This window comes from Aphidius gifuensis, linkage group LG6 (assembly GCF_014905175.1).
Source record: "Aphidius gifuensis isolate YNYX2018 linkage group LG6, ASM1490517v1, whole genome shotgun sequence".
Lineage (NCBI taxonomy): Eukaryota > Metazoa > Arthropoda > Insecta > Hymenoptera > Braconidae > Aphidius > Aphidius gifuensis.
Window position 1 is genome coordinate 16,184,357 of NC_057793.1, and position 26,866 is coordinate 16,211,222.

Here is a 26,866-nt window from a genome sequence, read left to right on the forward strand (position 1 = left end):
AAATACTAATAATTATCAATTTTTATATATGAATGTTATTGTGAATATTATTATGATTCTTATTATTTTTATTATTAATATGGTTGATACCATTGTTATTATTACTAATATTATATTGATATTATTATCATCAATGATATTATGCTTAACAATAATATCAATATAATATTAGTAATAATATCAATGGTATCAACCATATTAATAATAAAAACAATAATATTATCGATTTATAATAATATCAGTGATATTAATAATATTAATAATAAAAATAATAAGAATCATAATAATATTGACAATAACATTCATATATAAAAATTAATAAATATTATTAAATAATATTAATAAAAAAAAGACCTGGTAGCGTTTGTTAGGGCTGATGGCCCTCGTTGCCCATTGAAAATTGATAATTTTCAATACTCCGGCTAGGGCCATTGTGGCCGTGTTACGCGATTTTGTAAATAAAAATATGTTTATAAGTTTTTTTTTTTTTCTTTCAATAACTTCTAATAAAATGCTCGTGGAGACTTTATATTGGGCTCAAATTTAGCGTCATTAAAAACTCTGTCGCGCTCTAACAGATCCAGCTCGTAATAAATTTTTTTTTTTTAAGTGAAATCCATCGAAATTGAAAAATGAAAAAAAAGTTTTTATTCATTTTTTCCTCAAAAACTATAAACCATAGAAAAATAATTTTATATACAGGTTATGAGTATTTAAAATACGTATCTTTCAAGCCCTACATGAAGTCGCTGCTATAATTTTATAGAGAGTTATTGATTGAGTATATCCGAATGCCATATATTTTTCTATAAAATTATTTTTCTTAGGATCATAGTTTTCGAGAAAAAAAAAACAAACTGTTTTTCTCGATTTTTAGTTTCTCTTCTTTTTTTTAAAAAAAGTATAACTAATTAAAAAGAAATTTTGTGAGTGGGTGAAAGGTATCGGGAAGACGCTTACTGAAAGCCTAACATGACCTCGCTACGATGATGGTATCAAGAGATATCGTGTAATATCGTGTGAAAATCGTATAGTGAAAAAACTATAAACTTGATAACTCTCGATAGGATTATCGGAGACTTTATTCTAGGCTTAGAAAAATCGTCTTCAAAAACTCTAAAACCGCGTTTAAGAATCATTTTTTTAGGCATAATTGCTTTTGACAAAAAATGACAAAACAAGAAATTTTTTTTTTTTTTTTTCTCAAAAACTATTCCATACTATGATTGATAGTCTAACTTCAATTGTTTTCACTCTATAATTTTTCGAATGATGAAAAAAATCGCATCTTTTAAGCCGTAAACGAACTCTCTAGGACAATTATTTTATAAGTTAAAACATACCCTGGCAGAATTTTGTCCATTTTCGTGAGATTGAATCTCGTGACTAGCTATTCGTACTAGCCAAAAAATGTATACAGTTTCGATGGATAATAACTGGCCAATGAATATCTATTTTACCTACAAATTATAATATATAATTTTTATAAAAACAAAATCAGATCAATCATAATTTTTTCATACAAATTTTATAATAATATATAATATGAACAGAAGCAAAAATATTTTGCGTATTGAACAGCATCTGACATTAAAAGAAATCGGAGATTGGTAGAGTTCCGTCTATAGTTCGGTTATATTGAATCTTGTAACTAGCTATTGATAAGCTATAAAATGTATACTAGAAAAAAGGATTTGTTGCCAAAAAATAATTAAACAATAAACGCTTCAAAATAAAAACAATAAAATTTTTAAATTAACAATAAAGAAAATTATTATTATTTTTATTTTTTAAAAGATTTTCAATTTTTAATTTTCAATTTTTTTGATGGTTTTTTTTTTTGTACAACTTAACATGGAAGTTAGAAAATTTTTTTCTTTATTAATGAAGACCTTCCAAAAAAATCTAAAAAAATACATATTTTTATAAATAAGTTAAATGAATCTCAAAATATAAATCTAGATAAAAAATAAAAACAAAATTAATTAATAATTTTTTTTTTTTAAAACCAAGTATTAAATGAAAAATAAAATCGTGACTGTATTTCATTGACAATAGAATTAAAATATTATTAATTTATTTTATATAACTTTATAAAAAAAAAAAAAATAAAAATAAATAAGTTATTTTTTTATTTTTTATATTTATTTAATTTATTCATAAAAATAACGTTTTTTTAAATGCATTGAAGCTATTTCTTAATAATGACAATAATTTTCCAACATTCACGTTCACGCGCGTTGGCTCCGGGGTAATACACTCGCATTTAGAAACTAAGTTCAGGTAGGTAGCTAGGTACATAGGTTCGATCCCGCTCAGTTGTACAAAAAAAAAATTAAGGAAACTCAGCGTTATTATAATAATTATTTTTTTTTTTCTGTAACTAGTGAACTAGCCATAGACTAGCCAATTGTCCATTTCTATAGAAATCGTAAACGTCTAGTTTTGAATCTACAAACTATCTACATCTGAGTTTGAATCTAGTAAAAATAGCTAGTATTTAGACGTTTATGAGATTGAATTTCTACCAGGGATATTTACATTTCTTTTTTTTTTGCCAATGATTTTAATACTGCAACTGAGCCTTATGGCTCCTAGCCTCCGTAAAATTTACAATGATAATATTCGAAATATAAATACTCATAATAATTATTAACTAATAATATTTATATATTTGAATATTATTGTCAGTATTATTATTATTATTATTATTATTATTATTATTATTATTCAGCGAGATATTCAGCGTGGCATGAAAGAAACTACTCCGAAAGAAGTTTCACTTTCCTTGCGCGTACTTGCAACACGCTAATTTTTTTTTTTATTCACAGAGCTACAATTGCTGAATCTTTCGATCGTTATTCAACAAAATACTCTGGAATAAAATAGCAGCTGGTTTAACTGATTATCATTATCACTTGTGGAACAACTGACAGTTTTTCTGATGCTGATAACGGTAACGGAATTATTGAAATTTAAGTATTAATACATTTTTTTATGAAAATCAGGAGTAACGATTGAATCAAATAAAAACGAAAGTTGAAAGTTTAAAAAGAAATTCTGTTATTAAGGATTGGTATTTATATTTTTATTTTTGTCCTACATAGCCTTGAATACGGGAAACAGTTTTGAGTCCTAACTACTTAATATGAAGGGCAATATCCAAATTCAGCCCCGTGGCACTCCCACGCCGAGGGACGTGACTGATCGTCCATTCTGGCTTCCATGACCGTCCGTAGTCATTTTTATTTTTTGACTTGTTTCGTCTAGTTTTGCCAAGTTCAAAATAAACTTCTTGGCAAGAAACTTTTTTAAAGGAGAAAAAAATTACTTATTAAAGGTAATATTTTTCTTAACAAATTAAACTTGAAATAAATCTAACCTTAGGTGGAATCGAACTCATGACAATCACCATGAGAATCGGACGAATGAACCACTGCGCCACGACATTGATTGTAAATAACAAAAAAAATAATTTTTAAAAAAGTAAAATACGATTTTTAATGTTTTGTTTGTTATTTCTTGTTGCAGTCTCTCTGTTGTTTGAAACAAGGAGCTTGTTTATTGTAATAATCATAAAAGTGTTCATGTAAGGGAATAACGTGGTTGACATTTAGAAGCTTGTTTCCTGACGCGAGCCACCTATCGTTTGACACAAAACACCACCTGAATGAAATAAACAAATTTTGTTCAATTCAAGAATTTTTTTTTTTTCCTTTCCAAAAGTTTTTTGCCAAAAACTACTAGCAAGAATAATTCTTTTTTTCTTTATCCAAAAATTTTTTCAGTGTATACTATACAACAGTACAGTCGCAGTTCTAAAAAATACAACACGCTTTGAAAATATCTTTTTTAATTTTTCTATTCAAGTTTCCTAATTATCATCGATCAAAATTAACCTAAAAAACACTACAATCTCGAACAGATTGCGCCAAGTACCACAGTCTCACATAATCCTGGAACGTGCGTATATGGATGTGCATTCATGTGATGACAGCTCAAATAATGCGAAAACCTCAACACTACTATATTTTTAGTGCGATTTTAGTGCACAGTACTTGAATAAAATTTCCACTATTTGAAAATCATCTCTAGTATTGTGCTGTAATTTTCAAGTAAAATTCTATATTCTTTCATGAAAATTATTGTACAGTAGTAGAAATTTTATTTGTTATAAGTTAAAAAAAAATCATGACTTCAAGAAACTTCAATTTACAAGTCACTTCGATGGTGCAGCGGTAGAGAATTCGGTTTAGTAATCAGTTAGATAGTTACGCACGTAGGTTTGAGTCCCCTTAGAGCTATTTCGATAAATTTAGTAAGTCACACAAATGGTTATATAAAATTCAAAAATAATTTGGTCAATAAAAAGTTGAACTTCTACAAAATTTTTTTGGAAATGACGAAACCCGTACACTTAGAAAAGGATATGTTAATTGTTAACAGTTAACATATGGTCTGTTCAAATGGGTGGTGGCTGATATTAGTATTAGGATATCTGATTGACACAATTTGAAGGTTTAGGTTTATAGTTGAGTGTATTTATGTGTATTAATATGAAATTTTAATGTAAAATTACAAATGAATTTTGTTCATCAAATTTCTATCATCTTACTCGAAAATTACACTACAGTAGTAGAAATGATTTTACTTGTTCCGTGTACATGAAAACGAATTAATGTACAGTTTCATGTACGGCTGCTCGCTGTATAGGTGCAGTGAATTTCAGGGTGACATTTTCAAGAGTGTAGCATTATTTGTGCTCTCCAGAGCAGGAATAAATAATAAATTGACACACAGAAACATACAAGTACAGCGTGAATATCCTACTCAATTTTTACACTAAAAAAAAAAGGTTGCCAGGTTGAATTACTGTTCTGGCCGAAAAATAGATTCGAAGTATGAAATAATAATTTCCGTTTGAATTAAAAACGTAGTTCGGAAAAAAAAATTTCCTGAATTATAAGAAAGACGTCCTAAATCATGACCAAGTTTTCAAGTTTCCAGAAGTAAACTTCTTGGATTATAAAAAAACTTATCTTGGTTTAAGTCTACGCGTTCCTGTTTTTAGAAGTATACCATTTTTAGGTTGTGAAAGAATAGTCGTGGCTCAAGACTAAAATGTTAACGTTTACATTATTTGTGCGTTGATAAGAGATTTTTTCTTCATGTTTCGGGAAGTGATTCTTTCATTTGTCACGAGCTGTCAAAAGGCAATTGAGTACCAATTGAGGTGAATTATATATACACTAATTTACTTTCAATCATCATCATCCTTCACATTAATCCTATCCACTCTGTCACTAGCTAAAACACTTCATAAAATTTAAATGTGTTAATTCAAGACAAATTTTTCATTCAAACCTATGCCTAAGCTCACGTAGCCACAAGCATGATAAGAATTTATGAATTTTTTTTATCAACTCGTAAGAGAGCGAAAATAAAACAAGAGACCCCCCCTGAAAAATTTCCTCCGGGGAATTAATCGTTATTAGTTTTCTTCTGTTATTTGTACAAATACAAATATACGTTTTCGTTTTTTTTTCAATTTTAATTTTTAAAAGTTATTATCAAATTAATTTTTCTACTTTATTTTAATCATTTGATAATAACTTTTAAAAATTAAAATTGAAAAAAAAACGAAAACATTCATTTGTATTTGCACAAATAACAAAATAAAATTAATCATGATTTCCCCGGAGGAAATTTTTTAGAAGGGGTCTCTTGTTTTATTTTTGCTCAAGACAGAAGTCGTTTCCTTTGAAATTATTCATATTGATTTCACAACAAAAAAAATTTTTCAAAAAAAACTCGACAAAAACAATCGAGATAAAAAAAATCACGACATTAACCACCAATGTAACCATTTTTTCTATCGTTTTTTTTTTGTCGGGATTTTTTTTGTCGAGTTTTTTTTTGGAAAATTTTTTTTGACATGTAACCTTCATAATATTTTCAGATGTTTTTTTCTTTATCATTCGATACGAAAACTATTACATGTGTTATTATAATTTGTTTTTTTTTATTGCTATCTATTATTATTTATTATATTAAAGTTATTAACATTATAAGAAGAAGCACTTTTAGTTTTTTGAATTATCTTTTAAAAATTATTCATTTAGCACGAATAAAAAAACGTGATCATTTTATACGTACTTGACATGATTCGAAGGAAACGACTGTTTTCCTACAAGTTGATGAGAAAAAATACATTAATTCATGTCGCGCTCATAGCTACGTAAGCTGGAACAAGCCAAGTTTAGAATCGTTAAGCATCGACTAGCTTAAGTTATTTTCCGTTGGGCAAAAAAAATTCTAAAAAAATAATTTTCTCAAATGCTTTGAAAATTTTTCGAAAATTAATTAATGATTTCACCAAATTCATTATAAAATTTTTTTTCTCCGAATGAGAAACTAATTAAGAAATTTAATTCACCGATAGAGAGGAAATTTTCTTATCTAATCACACATTCGTCTTGAATCAACGCATTCAAATTTTATTCATGGCAAAAAAATATTTAATCGAATGTCATTAATATATTAGTTGATTAATCAATAATCTGTTATTATTTGTGCGTGTCTACCAGTTCAATTAATACTTTTACTCATATTAAGTGATATTAGTGTACTTGGAGATAGTTTTGATCTTTCTGTTGTCGTTACTTGGCAACATAACCTCATCAGCGTCTTCAACTAACTCTTTCCATTATCATTATATCATTATTAATAACATCTATGAAAGTGTATTAGATTTAAAGAAAAAATTCTAAAATATATACAAAGTGAATCTTTTCAAACAATTAAACGTGCATTACATTCTTGTTTCAACATCATTATTCAAGTGACGTGGTGATATAGTGCTTCTAGTAATGAATAGTTTATCAGATAAATTCAATTAGTTTTCAACAATAACCAACTGTAATTCAATCGATATTTTAATTCAAGTACAATCCTGGTGGATCAGTATCATCATTTTATATCATTATCTTTATTGGCGTCACATGGGAATCTAGCCTTATAAGCATCACTAAGGGTGCGAACTCACGACAAGCTAAAATTTCCGCTTGTAAACATGGTGGCCAATGGCGGCTGCAAAAATAACCAAATTATAACTAAATTCACTGAATTATCACTGAATTTATTAAATTCACTGCAAATCCATGGTGTCTCTCCGTGACTGCAGAACAAGCTTGACACCGCCACATTTACCTTCTTCTAACAGAGTTGCCAGACTTGGCCCCTTGGGGCCAAAATGGCCCCTGGCTTGTCAATTTGGCTCTTAAAATTTTGAACTTGGCGCTTGGGGGCCATCATGGCCCCTTGACCGATGATCGGTAATTTTTTTTTTTTTTTCGCCGTAGATGGCTTCGCTCTGTGTGGGCTGATTTTTTGATTGGTTCAACTTACAAACACAAAGGTAAATATATGTAGAATACGTATATGTATATACATAGTAAATACTAATACTAAGTTGTACATAGACATACCATCAAGCGTCACACACATCAACTGAAAACCATCTGAAGGATAGACAAAATTCTGTCTAATCATATAATAGACAAATAGAAATCATAGTATAATATATTATCATAATATACACATATATATTCATATTTTTAAATTTTGAAATGACAAAAAAACCAAAAGCTGATAATGACAGAGTTTATCAAAAAGACTGGGAGAAATTATCAGAATTCAAAGGTTAGTGTTTACACAGAAATAATTGTAATGAATAATAATTGTTCTCTTATTATTATTTTTATCATCATCATCATGTTTTTTATATATTTATTGTCATTTATAAATCTTAGGATGGCTCCAAGAATGTCCTCCAAAACACAGAATTAATAATCAAAAACAGCAAGCATATTGTACCTGGTGCAACGTAGCTCTGAGATGTCACAAAAACTCAATTAAAAGACATAGTGAAACAATTGTTCACAAGCAAGCAGCTTCATCAAGAGTAAGAAAAACTCAACCGGTTTTAGCTAAAAGTGGTACAGTATATTTTGATACAATTTGTCTATTTTTTTCATGAATTTATTTTTGACATTAATTTGTACTGTTTTTAAAATTGTTTTTCATAGGTATTTATCCAGTTGGCTCAAATGAAAGTAAAATTATAGATATTAAACTTGTAATAAATGCTGCAGTTCATGGCACAATGTGCAGTCTTGATCACATAACTGAAATATTAAATCAATATAGTAAAGGTAGCTCATTAGCAAATCTCAAACTTCATCGCACCAAAGCCTCTATGTTAATTACAAATGTAATTGGGCCATCATTGTTACACGAGTTGATTGATGACGTTGATGATCAACCTTATTCGATAATTCTGGATGAATCGACAGACGTATCCACCAACAAGTTTATGGCTTATTGTATCAGGTATTTTAGTCTGAAGCAAAAAAAAATCATCACCAATTTTCTTGGCTTTAGTTTGGTGACTATTACAACAGCTGTTGAATTACATGCTGTATTTAAAAAATTTTTGAAAGATGTTGGTTTATATGCAATAAAACATTAAAATGATAATATTAATAATATTAAAATGTACTATCAGTAACCAAAAATTACGTATTTTTAAAATAAAAATAATATATTTAATAATATATATAAAGAAAAAATATGTTGGTGCACTATAGCTGGAAGTTGGTATGATCATTGAGTTGACCACCATGAGTATTATTAAAAAAAAAAAAAATATGCAATAGTATATTATTTATTACACTTTATAATTATATAAAATATATATTAATAAAGATAAGAAAAAAATAAAAAAATTTTCCTGTATGTGTTTTTCTTAATAAAAATAAATTTAAATCTGGCGCTTTGGTTGGCGCTTTGATCACTAAAAAATGGCCCCTGTTGGCCCTTTCAGTGCCACCAGGTGGCTCTTTCACTGCCCGAGCATCTGGCAACTCTGTCTTCTAATTCATCTCCTTCTTTCAGCCCGACTCAAGACTCTACATCTACCACTCATCCTACACTGTGAAAATTTTTGGTTATAAATAAATGGAATTGTTCTTAATTTTAGAAGAAAACTTCTTGGTAAAAAATGGTTTAAAATAAAAAAAAAATGATTCATTTTAAATAAAAAATGGTTTGTTTAGAGATACAAAAGATTCTTGTTTTAAATAATAAATCGTTTATAATATTCAGATAGAGTCTTGTTAAAAACGATAAGTGGTTCGCGTCAAGAAGAAAAACTTCTAAACGCAATCCCCACTACTCCTTGACAGAAGCACTATTATGATTATTATATTCCATAAGTTTCTCGTCTCGAACGGCAGGAAGATTTTTTCAAGAAGAAAACTTCTAAAGTTATGCCACATGACGTTTGACGTAAACGTTGGCTGTTTGTAAAAAGACAATTGTCATTTGTTTAAAACGATATACGGTTTGTTTCAAATGACAGATGACTCAATAAAAACAATAAAAGTAATGAATTAGGAAAAATTAAATTTTGTTATAAACAAAAAGGGTTTTGAAGAAATCAATGTTTGGTTTGATACGAACGGTTTTTTCTTTTAATCAAAATAATATTCTGATGGAAATGTGAAAAAAAAATAAAAATTCAATTTTTTTTTATATTGAATTATTTATATTGTTATTAACTTTATCCAACTTTAAGATGGATTTTTTTTTTTTTTTCCTAAACTAAACTACCTAAACGGGGATCGAACCGAGATCCTTTAGGGCGGGAGGCGAGCGCGTTATCCGATTGACCGCGAGATTGAATGTAGAATACGAATTTTAATTCTGTCACATAGAGAATTTCAAAATTGCCAGGAATAATAATTTTTTTTTTTTGAATAACAATTCAATTAATTAATTCCAAATTGATTGGTTATATGTAGTTAAAGAATTATTGTATTTAATTTAATTTTTTTGTGTTTTCATTATTTATTATTTTTTATATCAATTTTTTTTATTTTCAACCTAAAACTAAATTAAATCATTTTTAATATTGAATAATAATTATATACAATAATTTTTTAACTATAATTAATCAATTTGGAATTAATTAATTAAGTTATTATTAAAAAAAAAAATTATTATTCTCGGCGATTGAGGGTCTGGCTGCAACAAAATGAACATAGGCGTCCGCGAGAGAAAAAGCTGACGATCACGCATATATCGCCCTAATGGCAGCTCGCGGATTGTTGTCAAATTAATAACTCAGTAAATAATTAATAAAAATATCAAAAAATTTGTACAAAACTTCTTGATATATTGCTCGACAATATCGCCACTGACAAGATACCCAATTTTTAAATTTCTCTGACTCTTTTTCCATTCAAAGTTAGATAAATTGAATTTTTCCTCGACATTAAATAATCATATAATAAAAATTAAACAATATTTTTTAATCATACTTTTGCAATCGGCAGTTTATAATGAAGCTACAGTCAGAATTTCAAGTCGATTCATTAATTTTTTGAGAAGTTGTGTCGAGTTATATGATTAAAAAAAAAGTATTTTTTACAAAAAAAAAAAATTTTTTATTTTTTATCGGGAAAACTAATTATAATAAAACAAAATTTATTTAGAGAAAAATATGTATTTTTCAATTTTATTCAAGACTGTATTTTTTCTTTTTTTTTTTTATTTTATAATTTTAATTTTTCTTATTTTGCACCCACAGCAACATCTTTTAATGTTTTATATATTTATCTGTATTCAATGCCATTCTTCAGCATCTGTTTTTTATGATTTGGATTTTGTTATAATTGGTTTTATATGTGTTGATTGAGAGTGGATGCCGCATGAATAATTATTGGTCTAGTACATGATTTATAAGTTTATAGTTCATTATTTATTTGTACATACCTTGTCGGACTGACATCAGGCCGACTGAATTTTTCTACCGCAGATATATAATAATAATCTTTTAATACAACAAAATTATTTCGTATATTATTAGTTAAAATATATATTCAAAAATAATTAATTAGAAATAATTATTATAATGCACAATTATTTTTTTTCCAATTATTAATCTTTCTCTGAATCTATCATTTTCTTTTTGCCTCTTGTGAGTGAATGTAAAATATGGGGATGGGCGTGCGTTTAGAATAGTAATCCGTTGTCCGTAGTTTCGATCCCAACTAGTTACGCAAATTGACTTAATTATATTTTTTGTCTTTCATTTCAGCACATCTATTTCTAACTCTATCCCAGGAATAATAAGTAAGCTTATTCAAAAAAAAAAAAAAAAAAGAAAAAAAAAGAGATTTGTTAAATAATTTTATTTTATCATTTTTTGATAATGTTTCTTGATCATTTTTTGATCAAAAATCTTGATCAAGCCTTGATCTATTTTTGCGTTACGTTTTGATCAATTCTGGAACAGGTAGCTTGATCAAGAGTTGACCAGGTACCTTGATCAAGTCTTGATCTATTTTTGCGTTACGTTTTGATCAATTCTTGAACAGGTAGCTTGATCAAGTCTTGATCAGGTAGCTTGATCAAGTCTTGATCAAGTCTTGATCCATTTTTGCGTTACGTTTCGTTCGATTCTTGATCTGAATTCAAGTCGCCTGATCAAGTTTTGATCATATCCTGAACTGAATTTCTACTCCGGTATAGGTACTATAGCGTAATTCCTCCCCTCTGAGTGCTCTGAACAATTAAGCAATCCTTTCCAATTTCGCTCTAAGAGAGAACACCTCTCACAGCGAATATTTTCACCCAAAATAAAAAGCGTATCATCTTCGTGTAAAGTAGTTAAAGGTTTAGCCAATTCAGAGTAATTATCGATGAATCTGCGATAGTAACCGATGAGTCCTGAAAATTGACGAATATTTTTTTGATTTTTAGGTACAGAAAATTCTTTTACTGCTTAAATGTTACTCAGGTCGGGTTTAACACCGTCTACCCTGATTATGTCCTAAGTAATGGACTTCTGGTTCGTTGTTACACGGAGAGAAATCCGCAGCATATATTACTGTAGTGGTATCGTAAAAATCATAGCTGACGTCATTAAAGCGACTAATTCCCACTTATTATAATGATTATTATTATATTTCATCTAAATTTTTTACTGTAGTCTACCGGAATTTTTGGAAGTCTTGAGTTAATGGTATACTTTATGCCAGAAATTACTGTAGTGTACAGCAGATTTTCCCGCCAGATGACACGAATATTTATTGGAAATCAAGTGTGTTCCTAACCTCTTCTAAAAAAGTTTATTGTTTTTATTTTATTCATGAATCTAAATAGAAATGCGGTGAAACACATGAAAATTATAAAATGGATTATTTTTTTAAAATTAATAAACACGTTACATTTTTATTTTGATGTTTAAACAATAAGACTTTATTTAATTTTTTGTGACGTTTTTTTGTTTTGTTTTGATTAAAATTACTGTAGGGTAGTAGGAAGATCTAGTCGATCCTGGTGGCCTCCCCACGCAACTTCTCAATTTCCAGTAGACTACAGTAAAATTTGTTCGATACTCTACAGCATTATTTGCTGCGGATTTCTCTCCGTGTAAGATGCAACCCTAGATCGGCTTTTCTTAGTCGCTTCATCATCTGTTCCAACTTATGACCATGTTCTTCCAAAGTTTTGGCAAAAATTGCTATGTCGTCTGGGTATATAAACATAGCATTTCTGAAAACACTAAACTCATCGATCTCTGGAACAAAGCAGGTGCTTTGTTAAGACCAAAGAGCATACAAAGAAAGTACCAATGTCCACGTGGTGTAGAGAAAGCAGTTTTGGAACCATCACAATTTAACGGTACTCGGACGCTAAATCGAAGACAGAAAAGTATTAAGAACCTCCTAATTGGTCTAATATATCAGTTATATTAGGCAAAGGAAAAGGATCTGTGACAGTTTTCTTATTAAGTGGTCAATGACCATTATAAATTTTTTCTATTGATTCTGATTTTTTGGGGACAATCCAGGCAGGACAATTAAATGAGCTTTCAGAAGGTTTGATAATACTTTTTTTACGCCTTCTTAGACCTTCTACCTCTTTCCTTGAATTGCGGGGAGGTCTTTATATTTTGTTATTATTTACTTAAAAGAAAATATGCTCAAGCAAGTCACAATCTTGGCTCTGTTTAAACAGTAAGGATCTCTTAAAAATAGGATGGCTACCTCTGAAGAAAAGTTCTCTGATTAAACCTCTGGTTCAAAACCTCTGGAAAGAGAAGACAAGTAGGTTCCTCTGGTTCTTGTGATGATAAGGATCTTTCTAACACTCTGTTGGAGGCTCTCGTTAATACAGTGCATGATCTCGCTGAAAATCTCATAGCTACGGAGTCAACTTGCTTGACTAATTTGGAACCTCGTCCTCGAGGAAGACCAAGAAAGGATGGCAGACGTGCTTCATCAGCAAGCAAAGTCGCTTCGACCTATCAGGTTATCGAGCTGACTTGGCCACCTGAAGAGAATAAGTTTTCAGAGGATCTCGACCCACGATTGCATGATTTGGTAAACTATTGTGAAGATCGCAGCAGAGGCGAAGCTCGTACAATGCCACCAGCTAAAGTATTTGAACTATTGAATCACTGGAAAGTTGAGTTCTCGGGTCAGCGTGAACAGACGTCGAGGAATTCTTAGCATGTATGGCGCTCTTGCTAGTTTTCATATCAGGGAAGAGGGTATCTTTTGATTATCTTACGTGGATGTCTAAACGACACGGCTCTCTTATGGTATCAAAGAAAAGACTTTACTTGCTGGGAGTTAGACCACAAAGTTTTTTGATCTCGATTCGTAAATCTCGATTTTCAACCTTTATTAGAAGCAGAAATTTTCTGCCCGTACCCAACGATGGTACGAAAGTATTCATGATTTTGTCAAAGATTGAACTACGAGTAGTATACCGTAACTTACTGCCATAATTTCGAATCAGATTACAATTCGATGAATGTCTCACTCTAATCGAATTGGAAGGCATGTTAAGACGACAAGAAAAAAACATGAAATGTTCATGAAGTTGGTAACGCCACGTAGCAACAAGAATCAGTTCGATCACCTCGATTGGCATAAAAAGATCCTGCTTCGACAGCTCGAGATTCTAAGCCAACTATGGTTAACGCTCTCGATGGTGATAAATCACTAGTAAATCAAAAAGAGTTCTCGGAAAAAGATCCCCAAATGTTGGTCACTCCAAGTCTCGTGGCAAGTTCAATCGTGAGAACCGTGAATTCAAATGCAATCAGGCTGGTCATCAACGTTCGTTCTGTTCATCAACGACTGTTCTCGATGCAACCCGGAACAAGCAAATACGATCATCTCATTCGACCTGTGAATCTTAGACAATGCTAACCGACAGGGATGATTGTTGCCCAACCGCTTATGATTGAGCAACCCCTGAAGCCAATCTTATGCTGGAGAAATTGCATGTAAAAAGATTACTTTTTTTTTTGAACATCTCTATCGGTGGACGCTCTCCTTCTGCATTGATGGATTCCGGTGCAACACGCACGTTCGGTATTCAATTAGTTTTACTTCTAACAGTACAAATGTCGATTACTCCGATTTCACTTAGAGACCAGACGATCTCGATAGCAACCTTTTAGATGCCTTCTCTGTCAGAGTCATTTATTATAGGTATCGACTTCCTACAAATCGTTGTGATAGTCGTGGATTTTTTTGGACAAACATTGTTTTATCGTGACCAGTCAAATAATTCCGTAGAATCCATACATAGAATTATTGCATGTAATGGATTACAGATTTACGTCGGTCAAATTATATCTCAACTCTTGACTTGATTGAGGCATATTGGCAAGTAGAACTATCGAAGGATTCTCGAGAGATCGTGGAATTTACGGTTCCTGGGGTGCTATTCTTGGTCCCGTATTGCGGGAGTTATTGCGGGTCCCGCAATAACGATTCGCCGACAAGAAATGTTAGTCGCGATAGAAAGACATGAAGGCGCTTGTTGTTGCTTTCATGTAAATTCTACCTTATTTTTGCATTTTTGCATACGACTATGGCAGCTTCACATGAAAGCAACAACAAGCGCTTTCATATTTTTCTATCGCGACAAACATTTCTTGTCGGCGAATCGTTATTGTGGGACCCGCAATAACTCCCGCAATACGGGACCAAGAATAGCACTCCTGGTTGAGATCTGTTTCGATTCACCATGATGCCGTTTGGTCTTTCAAACGCACTAGCCTCGATGCAAAGAGCTCTCGACAAAATATTGGGTCCCGAATTTTATTCACACATTTTCGTCTTTTCTGACAATATAATTATCGTGAAAAAGACAGTTGAGGATCACTTAGACGGGTTACGTAAGGTTCTCAGCAAACTCATAGGCACTAATCTCACATTTAACAGAGTTATTTTGTATAACTAAAAATTTTGTCGAGTACAGGTAAAAGACCTGGGGTTTGGATAAAAATCGAAAGGCTACAGCTTGATCCCAATAAAACTTCAGCAGTGCGGAATTTTTCAACGCATCAACCGTTGAAGCAGGTACGTAGGTTTTTTTGTATGGCTTCGTGGTATCGACGATTCATCCCAAACTTTGCATCTGTAGCTGCACCATTCATGCAGCTCATTAGAAAGGTCCGTTTACATTGCTAACTGATGCAAGAAGTACGGGTCTCGGTGCAGTGTTAACGCAGGTTTAGTACAACAAAGAAAGAGGGTAATTGCTTACGCGAGTAAAGCATTACCTGATCCCAAAAAGAAATAGACAGTTTCTGATCAAGAATGTTTAGCTGTCGTATAGTCGATTAAATAGTTCCGTTGATATCTCGAAGGATACGATTGCACTGTGATCACAGATTATCGTACTCTGCGCTGGCTCCATAATTTAAAGGATCCCGCCAGTAGATTGGCAAGATGGGCTCTCGGATTCATGAAATACGATTTCACAATCGTTCACAGAAAAGGTGCTTTACACCATGTTTCCGATGCGTTCTCTAAAGCTCCCGAAGATGGTGCTGCCATTGATGCCATATTGTCAATACAGAATATAAAAGAGGCATCGTCGAAGAGATGTTCGTCGCGATCCCGATAAGTTCCTGAATTAGAGGATCAGTAATAAACAGATTTATTTCCATCGCCTAGGCTCTTTAGCTTCGGCAGAAAATACGGACCTCGACACGTGAAAGTTTGTACTCCCGCGTGAGTAACGATGTCGAGCTAGTACGGGCCAAGCCGGAGTTATTCATTGCGCCGTTTTTATAACTTGTAAAATTTCCACATAAAAACGTATGTAATATTTTAAGTTACATAAATAATTTTTGTTTTTAAATTGAAAACTATTATCAATAGAACAAAAAACCTATTACGCGGGCGATAGAGTTTTTTAATGCGCTTCTTTTAAGCCTAGTACGAAGTCTCTTGGTTACTTAGTTCGTAAGTTATGAGCATTTTTTTTTTGCCGATGAATTCAATACTGCGGCTGAGCCTATGGCTCCTAGCCTCCGTAAAAAAAAATTACAACTTTTGACTTTATTTTATTTATGTGTTTTTATGTTTTTCATTGTTATTTATTAACATTCGTAATTAACTCAAAAAAAAATCAATATCATGATAAAAGATTGTTTCCTCCGAGTATTCGCGCGAGTAAATTATTAGAAAAATGGACAGCGCCGCTATACTCTCTTTTGCTAACTCTCATTGGGTCCGGAACTGTCGGGTTTTAGTTCCAGCTCCATCTTTTTTTCAAGCGTTTGGATAACGTTGGTAGCTAATAAGATATTTTTAATCTTTTCTTCTCGATAAAATATATTATTTCGTGAGGCCTAGGATGTTCACGATGTATTTGTTGGTGGCAGACTACAATTTCAGATTTGACACAGGCTTGAAAAAAACTGAACAAATACATATAAATCAATTGTTCTTGTTATTTCATTATCTATAATCTATATCATGAATTTTTTTCAAATTCAAACAATTTGAATCCTTATATAAAAAGGAGAATGAAGCCTCTCTTCGAGCTATTTGATTGGCTGTTTATAATAATGTGTACCCGTTGTTATTTTATTTTTGCTTATATGTGATGTTTTGTCAATAATGTAAGAAGGTAGTAAATAGTAAGAAGTATGTATGTAATAAATAAATTAACAATTTTTATTAATTCTTCAGCAATATTTGCCATAATGAATTGCTATAATTATGGAAAATATTGCTGAAAAAATAATTTAGATTACGAATTAATTTATTTGGCTGTCAACGTTTGCCATAGTCAATTAGTTAAATAGATATATTGGCAAATGTTGCTGGAGAAATAAGGTAACCAAAAAAATCTTAATTTATAATCTAGATTAAGGTTGATTCTGAAAATCTGAAATCGCAACAGATTTTTTTTTTTTTTTTTATTTTATGTTTAAATGAAATAATTATCTACATCGTCAATTTTTTTCAATTTTTTTTTGTGTGGTTTTTTTGAGATATTTACTGTCAAAGTTGACAACTTTAACACGCAAGGTATAGGCGGTACCTCATATTTTTATTAATAACTTTTTCAAAACGCAACGGAAAACGTTAAATTTCTATCAGTTTGTAGTGCTAGCAAAGACAAATTTTTTGATATAAATTTTTAGTATATTGTCTGTTGCATTTGAAAAATAAATAACTTTAAAATTTAAAAATTTCGCGAGAAGCACAGCACACAGACATGAACACAAGCATGGTTTCAGTGTACGATGTAATCTTTGCTCGCTAGTGTGTTGCCACGCACAGTTGATTTTACTACTAAAGAACTTGGTTTTTTCATCAGTGGCGCCACAAAAAATTTGAGGACAAGGGAATAAAAAATAGCGTTATTGATATACGGGCCCTTCGTGGCATAAATATTGGTTCGGTGATGCGACTGGGAATTAACCTTAATTTCACAACAATATTTTTTATATTAAATAAGAATTATTGTGTCAAATAATTATGGCAAATGTTGCTAAAAAAAGAATGTGACCAAAATAATATTGCTGAAGAATTTATTGAGATTACTGATTAATTTATTTGGTCACATTCTTTCTTTAGCAACAATTGCCATAATTAGTAATTGAAAATCTATTGGCAAATGTAGCTAAGAAAAAGATGTAATCAAATAAATTAATTGGTAATCTAGAATAATTCCTCAGCCATTTGGCACAATAGGTTCAATTTAATATAGAAAATATTGCTGAGAATTAATCTGGACTGAAAATTCGGTTACATTCTTTCCTTAGCAACATTTGCCAATAGTTGTTCAAATAAATAATTATGATTTATGGCAAATGTTGCTGGGAAAAGAATGTGACTAAATAAATTAATCCGTAGTCTAAATAAATTTCTCAGCAATACTTTCTATATTAAATTAAAATTATTGTGTCAAATGGCTGAGGAATTGATCTAGACTAATAATTAGTTTATTTGGTATTCTTTTATTTTCTACTATATATACTCAAAAAGAAAGAGTAAATTATAAATTGGGAGATATCGTGAATTTTTACGTAGTGATCAAGATCGAAAAACTTCTTACTATAACCTTTTTACATCATTGACAAAACATCTTGTATAATAGCGCGCGAATATATCAAACGAAAATATAGGCGCGACGCGGAAACGATCGTAGGTCTCTCACGTTGAATTCCAATGCACTATTATGTAAGCCATCGAGGTGTGATAAAATTTCTGTTCTACGTACTTGGTTTCATAATAATTACTAAAAAAAAAATTAAATTGTACTGTTTAACAAATCAGAGTCTACTTTCAATAATTATTCTTCTAAATGTTTATTCAAATAAAAAAAAATGTTCAACATTATAAAGGAAAATCGATGGTCTTTTAATTTAACCATTTTTCTCAAATATATATTCGTTAGTAGAAAAAAATTAGTAATAAATCAACTGTTTCACGTTATTTAGCTGACTCAGAAACAGAAATAAAGTATTCGAAAATCAAGAAATAAATAAAGAAAAAATTGATGAAGATGTCGTGAAAACGATTCTTCAGCAACTGGTGGAACGAACTATTGGGAAGACTGGGCAATAAGTATTCAAATAGAAGGTTTAACTGAAATTAAAAGACAGAGTGAAAATATTGATGCTATCGACATCAATCCGTACTACTGTAGAGGAATCTATGACTACCTTTTATCAAAAATAGCGATACTTCCTGATTAGTCATGTGTTTGCTCTGGAAAATTTGACTTTGGTGTCTATGATCCAGCATCTTCAGCATCAGTTGAAAGCGAATTTAATAATTTAAATAATTGAGATTTTAAAGATAGCTTAACATCAAAATTAAGAGTTGATGACGCTGTTGAAAAACACTGTCCATATTTGGAGGGAAAAACAAATTTTGCTTTGACTAAAATGTTAGAAGAAGAGCAAATAGCAACAAATGAATCTTCAACGTTTTCAACACGTAATATATCACCAACAAATGAGTCAGTAATGAATGAAATTAATATTTACTCAGGAAAACTCTGACGTCAGTATTCCATCACGAAATGATGTTGAAAAATTCACTGAACGTGGAAGTGATATAAACTGTCCAGCATGTGCCAATCAAGACGCACCAAATCTCAATCATTAAAATGGGTGCCTACAAATGTGTGAAGTGTGACAAGGCTGTACATGCACAGAGAGGCTATTCTCGAATTCATACGAGTCGACTCGTTCACACGGATCGAGGTCCGTAGACGGATCTTGCCTTGAGTAGAGATGTGAGATCCGTTCACGGACCTCGGTCCGTGTGAACGAGTCGACTCGTATGAATTCGAGAATAGCCTCCCTGAGCCAGTGTTCAGTCCCAGAGTCAACTGAAAAAGAAGACGAAAGATATGGTCGACGTCGGATCTGTCGGAATTTCTTGCAATAAGATATACCAGAATCAACAAGAGTCGTAGCAGGAAAGCAAATTGAAGATTGAGGTGGTAAATAGTAAGAAAAAAAACGCAATGGGTTGTACTTGGGTAAGAATAACTATTAAAGAAAAACTTGATGAAAGAAACCACCTGAGTTTGCCAGTCCTCAAAAATGGATCTCACATCGAAATCAAGCCAGTTAGTTTCAATAATAAACGAATAACATTGACCAATACTTGTAATGGGGATGCCATATTTCAACTTCTCCTTGATGGAACAACAGATTATCCTGGGATGAAGAAAACCGTTAGTAAAAATTTTTTATAGAAATTATTGAATAGACAAATGTCTTCACACACATAATTAGCACATAAAGAGCTCGTAATTTTAAGCCACACTTGATCAGAATTACATAATAAATAAAAAAAGTTGTGCCAGCTTACGTTGAACTTGTAATAAAAAAAAAAATAAAGATAAAAAAAAATTTTTCAATTACATACATAATTAGCACATAAATAGCTCATAATTTAAGGCTTCAATTGATTAAAATCGCATAATAAATAAAAAAGTTGTGCTAGCTTACGTTAAAAGCTAGCATAATTATTGATGAAAAAAAAATTATTGCAAAACAATATTTTTCTTAGCACACATAATTAGCAAATAAATAGCTTGTAATTTTAGGCCACACTCGACCAGGATGTCATGATAAATAAAAAAGATGTGCCAGTTTACGTAGAACTTGTAATAAAAAAAAAATAAAAAATAAAAAAAAAAACTTTCAATTACATACCTAATTAGCTCATAAAAAGCTCATAATTTAGGGCCTTACTTGATCGAAATCGCATAATAAATAAAAAAGTTGTGCTAGCTGTTCTTGGAAGCTAGCATTACTTTTGATAAAAAAAAAGCTCAAAAATCGCGGTTTGCACTCAAAAATAGCTTATAATCAGCTCATAAATACGGATAAGGTCTGATATGGTTGTGCCATTACGCCTGTGCCAGCTTTATGTACCTTGGTAATCTTGAAAAAAATGATTTTATGTACCAAAAAGTAGTACAATACGAGTTACACTATCAAATGAATTGGGTACTGTTGTTAAAATGTTTGTTGTACTTTATGATTTATCAGATTGTCGCCACATTCTCTTGGACGAGTATTAGCGGTCAATGCCTGACCCAGTATCGGTAGCCAAGCTTAAATTAGTGTCAATCCCCAATCTCCTCGGTCCAAACATCAATCAAGACCTGGCAATATTTTGCCAGGCTTTGGCCATTGCTTGGCCATGTTGTATTCTCCTTCACGGGAAAAAGCACTTTTCATTACCTGAAGAAAAAATTTAATGAAGGCTAGCAAGTTAGTATAGATTATTAAGATGACTTATTTAGTAGTAAGATGATAAAATTTTCATACTCTTGCTCGCTAGGTGGCGCAGAAGAGGGTTGTAAAAATTTGCACAGAGAATAATTAACTAATTTTAATCATAATATTTCCTATTATAAAAAGAAAAAAAGTAACGGCGGTTCTTTCTTCTGTGATTGGTTGTTTTGTTTCCCTAGATTGATATTCTTTTTTTTCTCTCTTTGTATTAATTAATAAAATAAATTTATAATTCTGTTTCTTCGTCTGTTTTTTCTAAAATTTTTTTTTTTTTTTTGTTAATTTTATAATATTGTGGTTGGCAACGGTTGCTGTGGGGTCAAACATTCTATCTCTGTTTTTTTAATAATAAAATAAACTTATTATCCCGTTTTTTCGTCTTTTTGAAGTGAAACTTCTTTAGAATGGGCAGTAAAAAAAAAAAAAACAAAAGATGGATGCAACGAAAGTAACGGTATGAAGGTAAGTAATTTTAAATTATTTTTCATCTTGTTTTATTTATTTATTCCCTTGACAACGATACAAAAAAATTTGTTTAAAATTTTAGTTTCATGAAAGATTCAAGAGACAAAGGTGAATATTAAGGTTAAAACTTTTATTATATACAATATATAATTTATTATGTTATTTTTGATCAAATAATGAGTATTTAAAATTAATCTGTTAAATAAACAATTAATACACAAGATAGTGGTTATTCAAGTGCTTGACATAATACGACAGCAACATAATCAATAAAAAACAACAATAAATAATATGTGGATGAAATGTGGTACCACGTGAACGTAAAGATAGTTAAGATGGTATTTTTAGATTGTATAGACATTGAAATAGCAGAAAATGTGACAAATGTACTGGTAATCCTAAATCAGTAAAAATTAAAATACGACGAGGTGCTATACCAATGTCTGATAATTTTGATAAGACTTGTAATGGTGGTTATAATAATATTTTTAAACAAATAATAAGTATCTAAAATAAATCTGTTAAATAAACAATTAATACACAAGATAGTGGTTATTCAAGTGCTTGACATAATACGACAGCAACATCATAATCACAATACCAAACAACAATAAATAATATGTGGATAAAATTTGGTACTACGTGAACGTAAAGATAGTGAAGATCGTATTTTAGATTGTATAGGATTTCAAGAGACAATTAATGACATTGAAATATTATTAGAAACATGTAATAAATGTACTGGTAATCCTAAATCAGTAAAATTTAAAATACGACTAGATCTTATACCAATGTCTGGTAATTTTCATGAGACTTGTACTGGTGGTTGTAATAATATTTTTAATCAAATAATGAGTATTAAAAATGAATTTGTCAAATAAACAAATAAAACCCAAGATAGTGGTTATTCAAGTGCTTGACAGTTGACATAATACGACAGCAACATCATAATCACAATACCAAACAACAATAAATAATATGTGAATAAAATGTGGTACCACGTGAACGTAAAGATAGCAAAGATGGTAATTTAGATTGTATAGGATTTCAAGAGACAATTAATGACACTGAAATATTATCAAATCTGATAAATGTACTGGTAATCCTAAATCAGTAAAATTTAAAATAGGACCAGGTGCTATACCAATGTCTGGTAATTTTCATGAGACTTGTACTGGTAGTTGTAATAATATTTTAAATCAAATAATGAGTATTTGAAATAAATCTGTTCAATAATCAAATAATACACAAGATAGTGGTTATTCAAGTGCTTGTGCTTGCCATGATCGAAATAAATTTAAGATCTTGAATGAATTTGTTAAGGACAAAAAAATGGAACAGATGATTAAATATTGAATCATTCAATGAAACAACAACAACAGGAGTAAATAATAATTTAATAAATGATGTACCGAGTGGAAATCAAAATAACAATAACAATATTGATCATATATAAACAGCAGCAATCATAATAGAACAAATACATGGTGGTGGTGGTGGCGGCGATGAAGCACCATCATGTGTTTGTGGTTAATTCGCTCATAAAAAAGATGTTAAAAAAATCGATCATTATTTGACATTAAATTTTTTTAACATCAAATAGTTTGTTTTGTTTTTTTTTTTTTTTTACGGAGGCTAGGAGCCATAGGCTCAGCCGCAGTCTTGAATTCATCGGCGAAAAGAAAAAAACGCTCATAACTTACGAACTAACTAACCGAAAGACTTCGTACCATCTTCGCAAAATCATAGTAGAGACTTCGTATTAGGCTTAATTTTTGTGTCTCAAAAAACTTTACTGCCCGCTTTGCAAAATTTCTTTCCGTTTATAATAGTTTTTGAGAAAAAAAGAAGAAAACTATAAAATTAAAAAAAAAAATTCTGATATTTAATTTTTTTTCTCGAAAACTGTTATTGAGAGAAAAAAAAACCCTTGATGCCGTTACTAGATTTTTTTGAGGCACATAATTTGAGCTTAATACGAACTTCTTATCTTGATTATAACAAAAGTTATGGCTCGCCGAAAAAAAACTTAAAAACGGCGCAATGAATAACTCAACGCGAAATCAAAAGAGAGACTTCGTATAAGGCTCATATTATTCGTCTCAAAAAACTCTATCGCCCGCTTAATGGGTTTTTTCCCCTATCTATAATAGTTTTTGAGAAAAAAAAAAAAAAACTTCAAAATTTGACAAAAAATTCGGATATTTAATTTTTTTGCTTGAAAACTGTTAGGGCTTCATGCGGTACGAGACGAGACGAGATTCAGCGAGTCTCGGTATCGGTCTCGCTCGTTCGCACCAGGTCTCGGTCTCGGTCTCGGTCTCGGTCTCGGTCTCGGTCTCGGTCTCGGTCTCGGTCTCGGTCTCGGTCTCGTCTCGTCTCGTCTCGTCTCGTCTCGGTCTCGTCTCGCAAATATCGCCGGGTCTCGCTTTTATACTAATATTTTTTCGTTAAGTAAAATATAAAAGAATAGAAACCAATTGGTTCATTTATATATTATTCAATATATAAATATTTTATTGAAAATTCATATGAAATAAAAACAATTAATATTATATTATTCAATATTTTAAAATAAATATTGAATTATTTTAATTAATATTTTATATCAATAAAATTGATAAATTAAATCATACAAAATTATAACATAATTTAATAATTTTTAGAATTTCTAAAATAATATTTCTGAAAAAATATAAAAAGAAAGAATGTTCGAAGTTGAAACTTTAAATTTTAAAAATCAATGAAGTAGTTGGACAAAAGACTTTAGAAATTTCATAAACAAATAATAGATTTTTTTCTTTTTTTCTCTTCATTGATATGTATTTTTCCCTTTCCACGAAGTAAAATACTGCTTTTAAAATATCAGATACAAAAAATATCAGTTTAGGAAAATATAATTGGCGTAACTTTACAATTTTCATAGGTACATAAGGCTTGTAGATATCTCGTTGTGACTGTAGCGTCAATGTCTTACTGTGCGGTGTCTTACTGTACAGTATTGTACTGCATAACAGTTCTTCTTTTCAATACGATTCGTTACGAGAAAGAAAAAAAAAAAAAAAAATTCAATCCGAAATTTTCAAAGTCTCGTGATACCGGCGAGACTTTCAGTCGATACTCTCGGTCTCGGTATCAGTATCGTTTTATTGACTGAAGGAGATCTTGGTCTCGGTCTCGGTCTCGGTCTCGCGTCTCGCGAAACGACGCATGCGAGACCGAGACTTGTCTTAAAGTCTTAAGTTTTAAACTGTTATTGAGAGAAAAAAAAAACCGTAATGCCGTCACTAGATTTTTTTTAGGCGCATAATTTGAGCCTAATACGAATTCCCTATCTTGATTATAACAAAAGTTATGGCTCGCCGAAAAAAAAATTAAAAAAAATCGAAGTAGGCTTATTAGAACGAGGGCTATCGATATATATAGTAAAACAATTTTTATTTTTTTTTTTCGGCCAATAGTTAGCCTAAAAACTGATAAATTAGAAATTATAAGGTCACAGAGCGCAAACTTAAAATACTTATACCCGGTAAGAGAGTTCGCGTTCGTTCTATATATTTTTTTCTTTCTAAAATTGAGGCGAGACCCTACCGGGTCTCCTGATATTTATGAAGATACAGACTGTCCCATTTTAATTGGATAATGGATTTTTCTTGAAAAATATGGCTCGAATTAAAAAATGATTCGAGTAAAAGTTGTAGGGTTTGGCGGGGACTTGGAAAAAAAAAAAAAAAAAAAATTTCTGGTAACGTTTGTTGGGGCGTGTGGCCCGCGTTACCCGTTGAAAAATTTTTCAATACTCCGGCTAGGGCCATTGTTGTTTTTATTGCTTAGATATAATTTAATTGTTAAGTAACGATAACATTAAGTATATTTAAAAGAAAGATACCCAAGTGGAAAAAATATATCTATTGGAAATGTGAAATATATTTATTTTATATTTAGAAAAAATTTAGAAAAAATATGAATTAAATTTAAAATATATACAGTTTTGGACATACTAAAATTAAATTTAGAAAAAATTTAGAAAAGATTTAGAAAAAATATAAACTAAATTTAAAATATATACAGTTTTGAACATACGAAAATTAAATTTAAAAAAAATTTACAAAAAATAAAAAAAAATCAAGAAAAAATTTAGAAAAAACTTAATTTTGTCCAAACTTGAACATTTTCTGAATTTAATTTATATAAATCTTTTCTAAATTTCCATTAAATATAAATTAATATATTTGGGTATTAATTGGGTAGTTAAATATTTAGATGATCATTAAAACGAAATTTACCGTAAGATAGATCATATACTAAAATAAAAAAGGGATTTCATTTTTCATGGTTCCAGATATGTTCAATTAATTGATCAATAAAAATTATAAACATTTAATTATATTTAGAGATGCCGCGATAATCGATAATATCGCGACAAGGCGATACGATAATGACGACAACGATACGATAATGCCATTTTTTATTGAATTAGAGTTGCTGACTGATGTTGATAAAATGTTGTTTATTGAAAGCGGTATTCAGGGTGGTTTAGCACAATGTTCAAATCGTTGGGGTAAGGCAAATAATAAATATATGAAATCTGGTTATGATCCAAATTTAGAAGATAATTATTTAATGTATTTTGATGTTCATAATCTATATGGGGTTTCAATGATGTCATATTTACGATATTAAGATTTTAGTTGGGTTGAAAATTTTAATTTAAATATTTTGAATGAAATTAGTGAAACATCAGAATGGGGTTATATTTTAGAAGTTGATATGATCTATCCAATCAAGTTGCATGATGAGCATAAAGATCTGCCACTAGCTCCAATACATGATAAGCCACCATTGCCAACTTCAAAATGTAAAAAATTACTAACAACATTGTCACCAAAAAAAAAATATAATATTCACTATAGAAATTTGCAATTATACACCAGTCTAGGATTAAAAATTACGAGTATTGAAATTTCGTCAAAAAGACTGGCTCAAAAAATATATTGATTTAAATACAGAATTGCGTAAAAAAGCAACAAATGAATTCTCAAAGAATTTCTATAAATTTTTGAATAATAGTGTATTTGGTAAATTAATAGAAGATGCTAGAAAGCATCGCGATGTACGAATCGTGACAAAATTGAAAGGTCGCTATGGTGCAGAAGCATTAATTGCGAAACCAAATTTTTCCGCATCTTACATAATTGGTGATTTAGCAATAATTGGAATGCGTAGACTAAAAATCATATTAAATAA

General features: G+C 30.5%; 2 protein-coding genes across 5 annotated transcripts in view; both read left to right on the plus strand.

The window, feature by feature from the left end:
* Positions 1-26,866, plus strand: part of LOC122859590 (protein ABHD18) — a 170,169-nt gene that overhangs the window by 97,901 nt on the left and 45,402 nt on the right. The window lies entirely within an intron of this gene.
* On the plus strand, positions 3,109-8,707 carry LOC122859598. The gene is made up of 3 exons (XM_044163291.1): positions 3,109-7,701; positions 7,812-7,997; positions 8,088-8,707. Exons 1-3 carry the CDS (start codon positions 7,629-7,631, stop codon positions 8,528-8,530), a joined length of 702 nt encoding a protein of 233 aa, XP_044019226.1. The 5' UTR covers positions 3,109-7,628; the 3' UTR covers positions 8,531-8,707.

What these genes read in the sequence shown, in the direction of transcription:
- LOC122859598 (XM_044163291.1), top strand. Translation starts at nt 7,629, where the DNA reads ATGACAAAAAAACCAAAAGCTGATAATGACAGAGTTTATCAAAAAGAC. An exon ending in GAAATTATCAGAATTCAAAG is followed by an intron (nt 7,702 to 7,811) that starts GTTAGTGTTTAC and finishes TATAAATCTTAG; the next exon opens with GATGGCTCCAAGAATGTCCT. An exon ending in ACCGGTTTTAGCTAAAAGTG is followed by an intron (nt 7,998 to 8,087) that starts GTACAGTATATT and finishes TGTTTTTCATAG; the next exon opens with GTATTTATCCAGTTGGCTCA.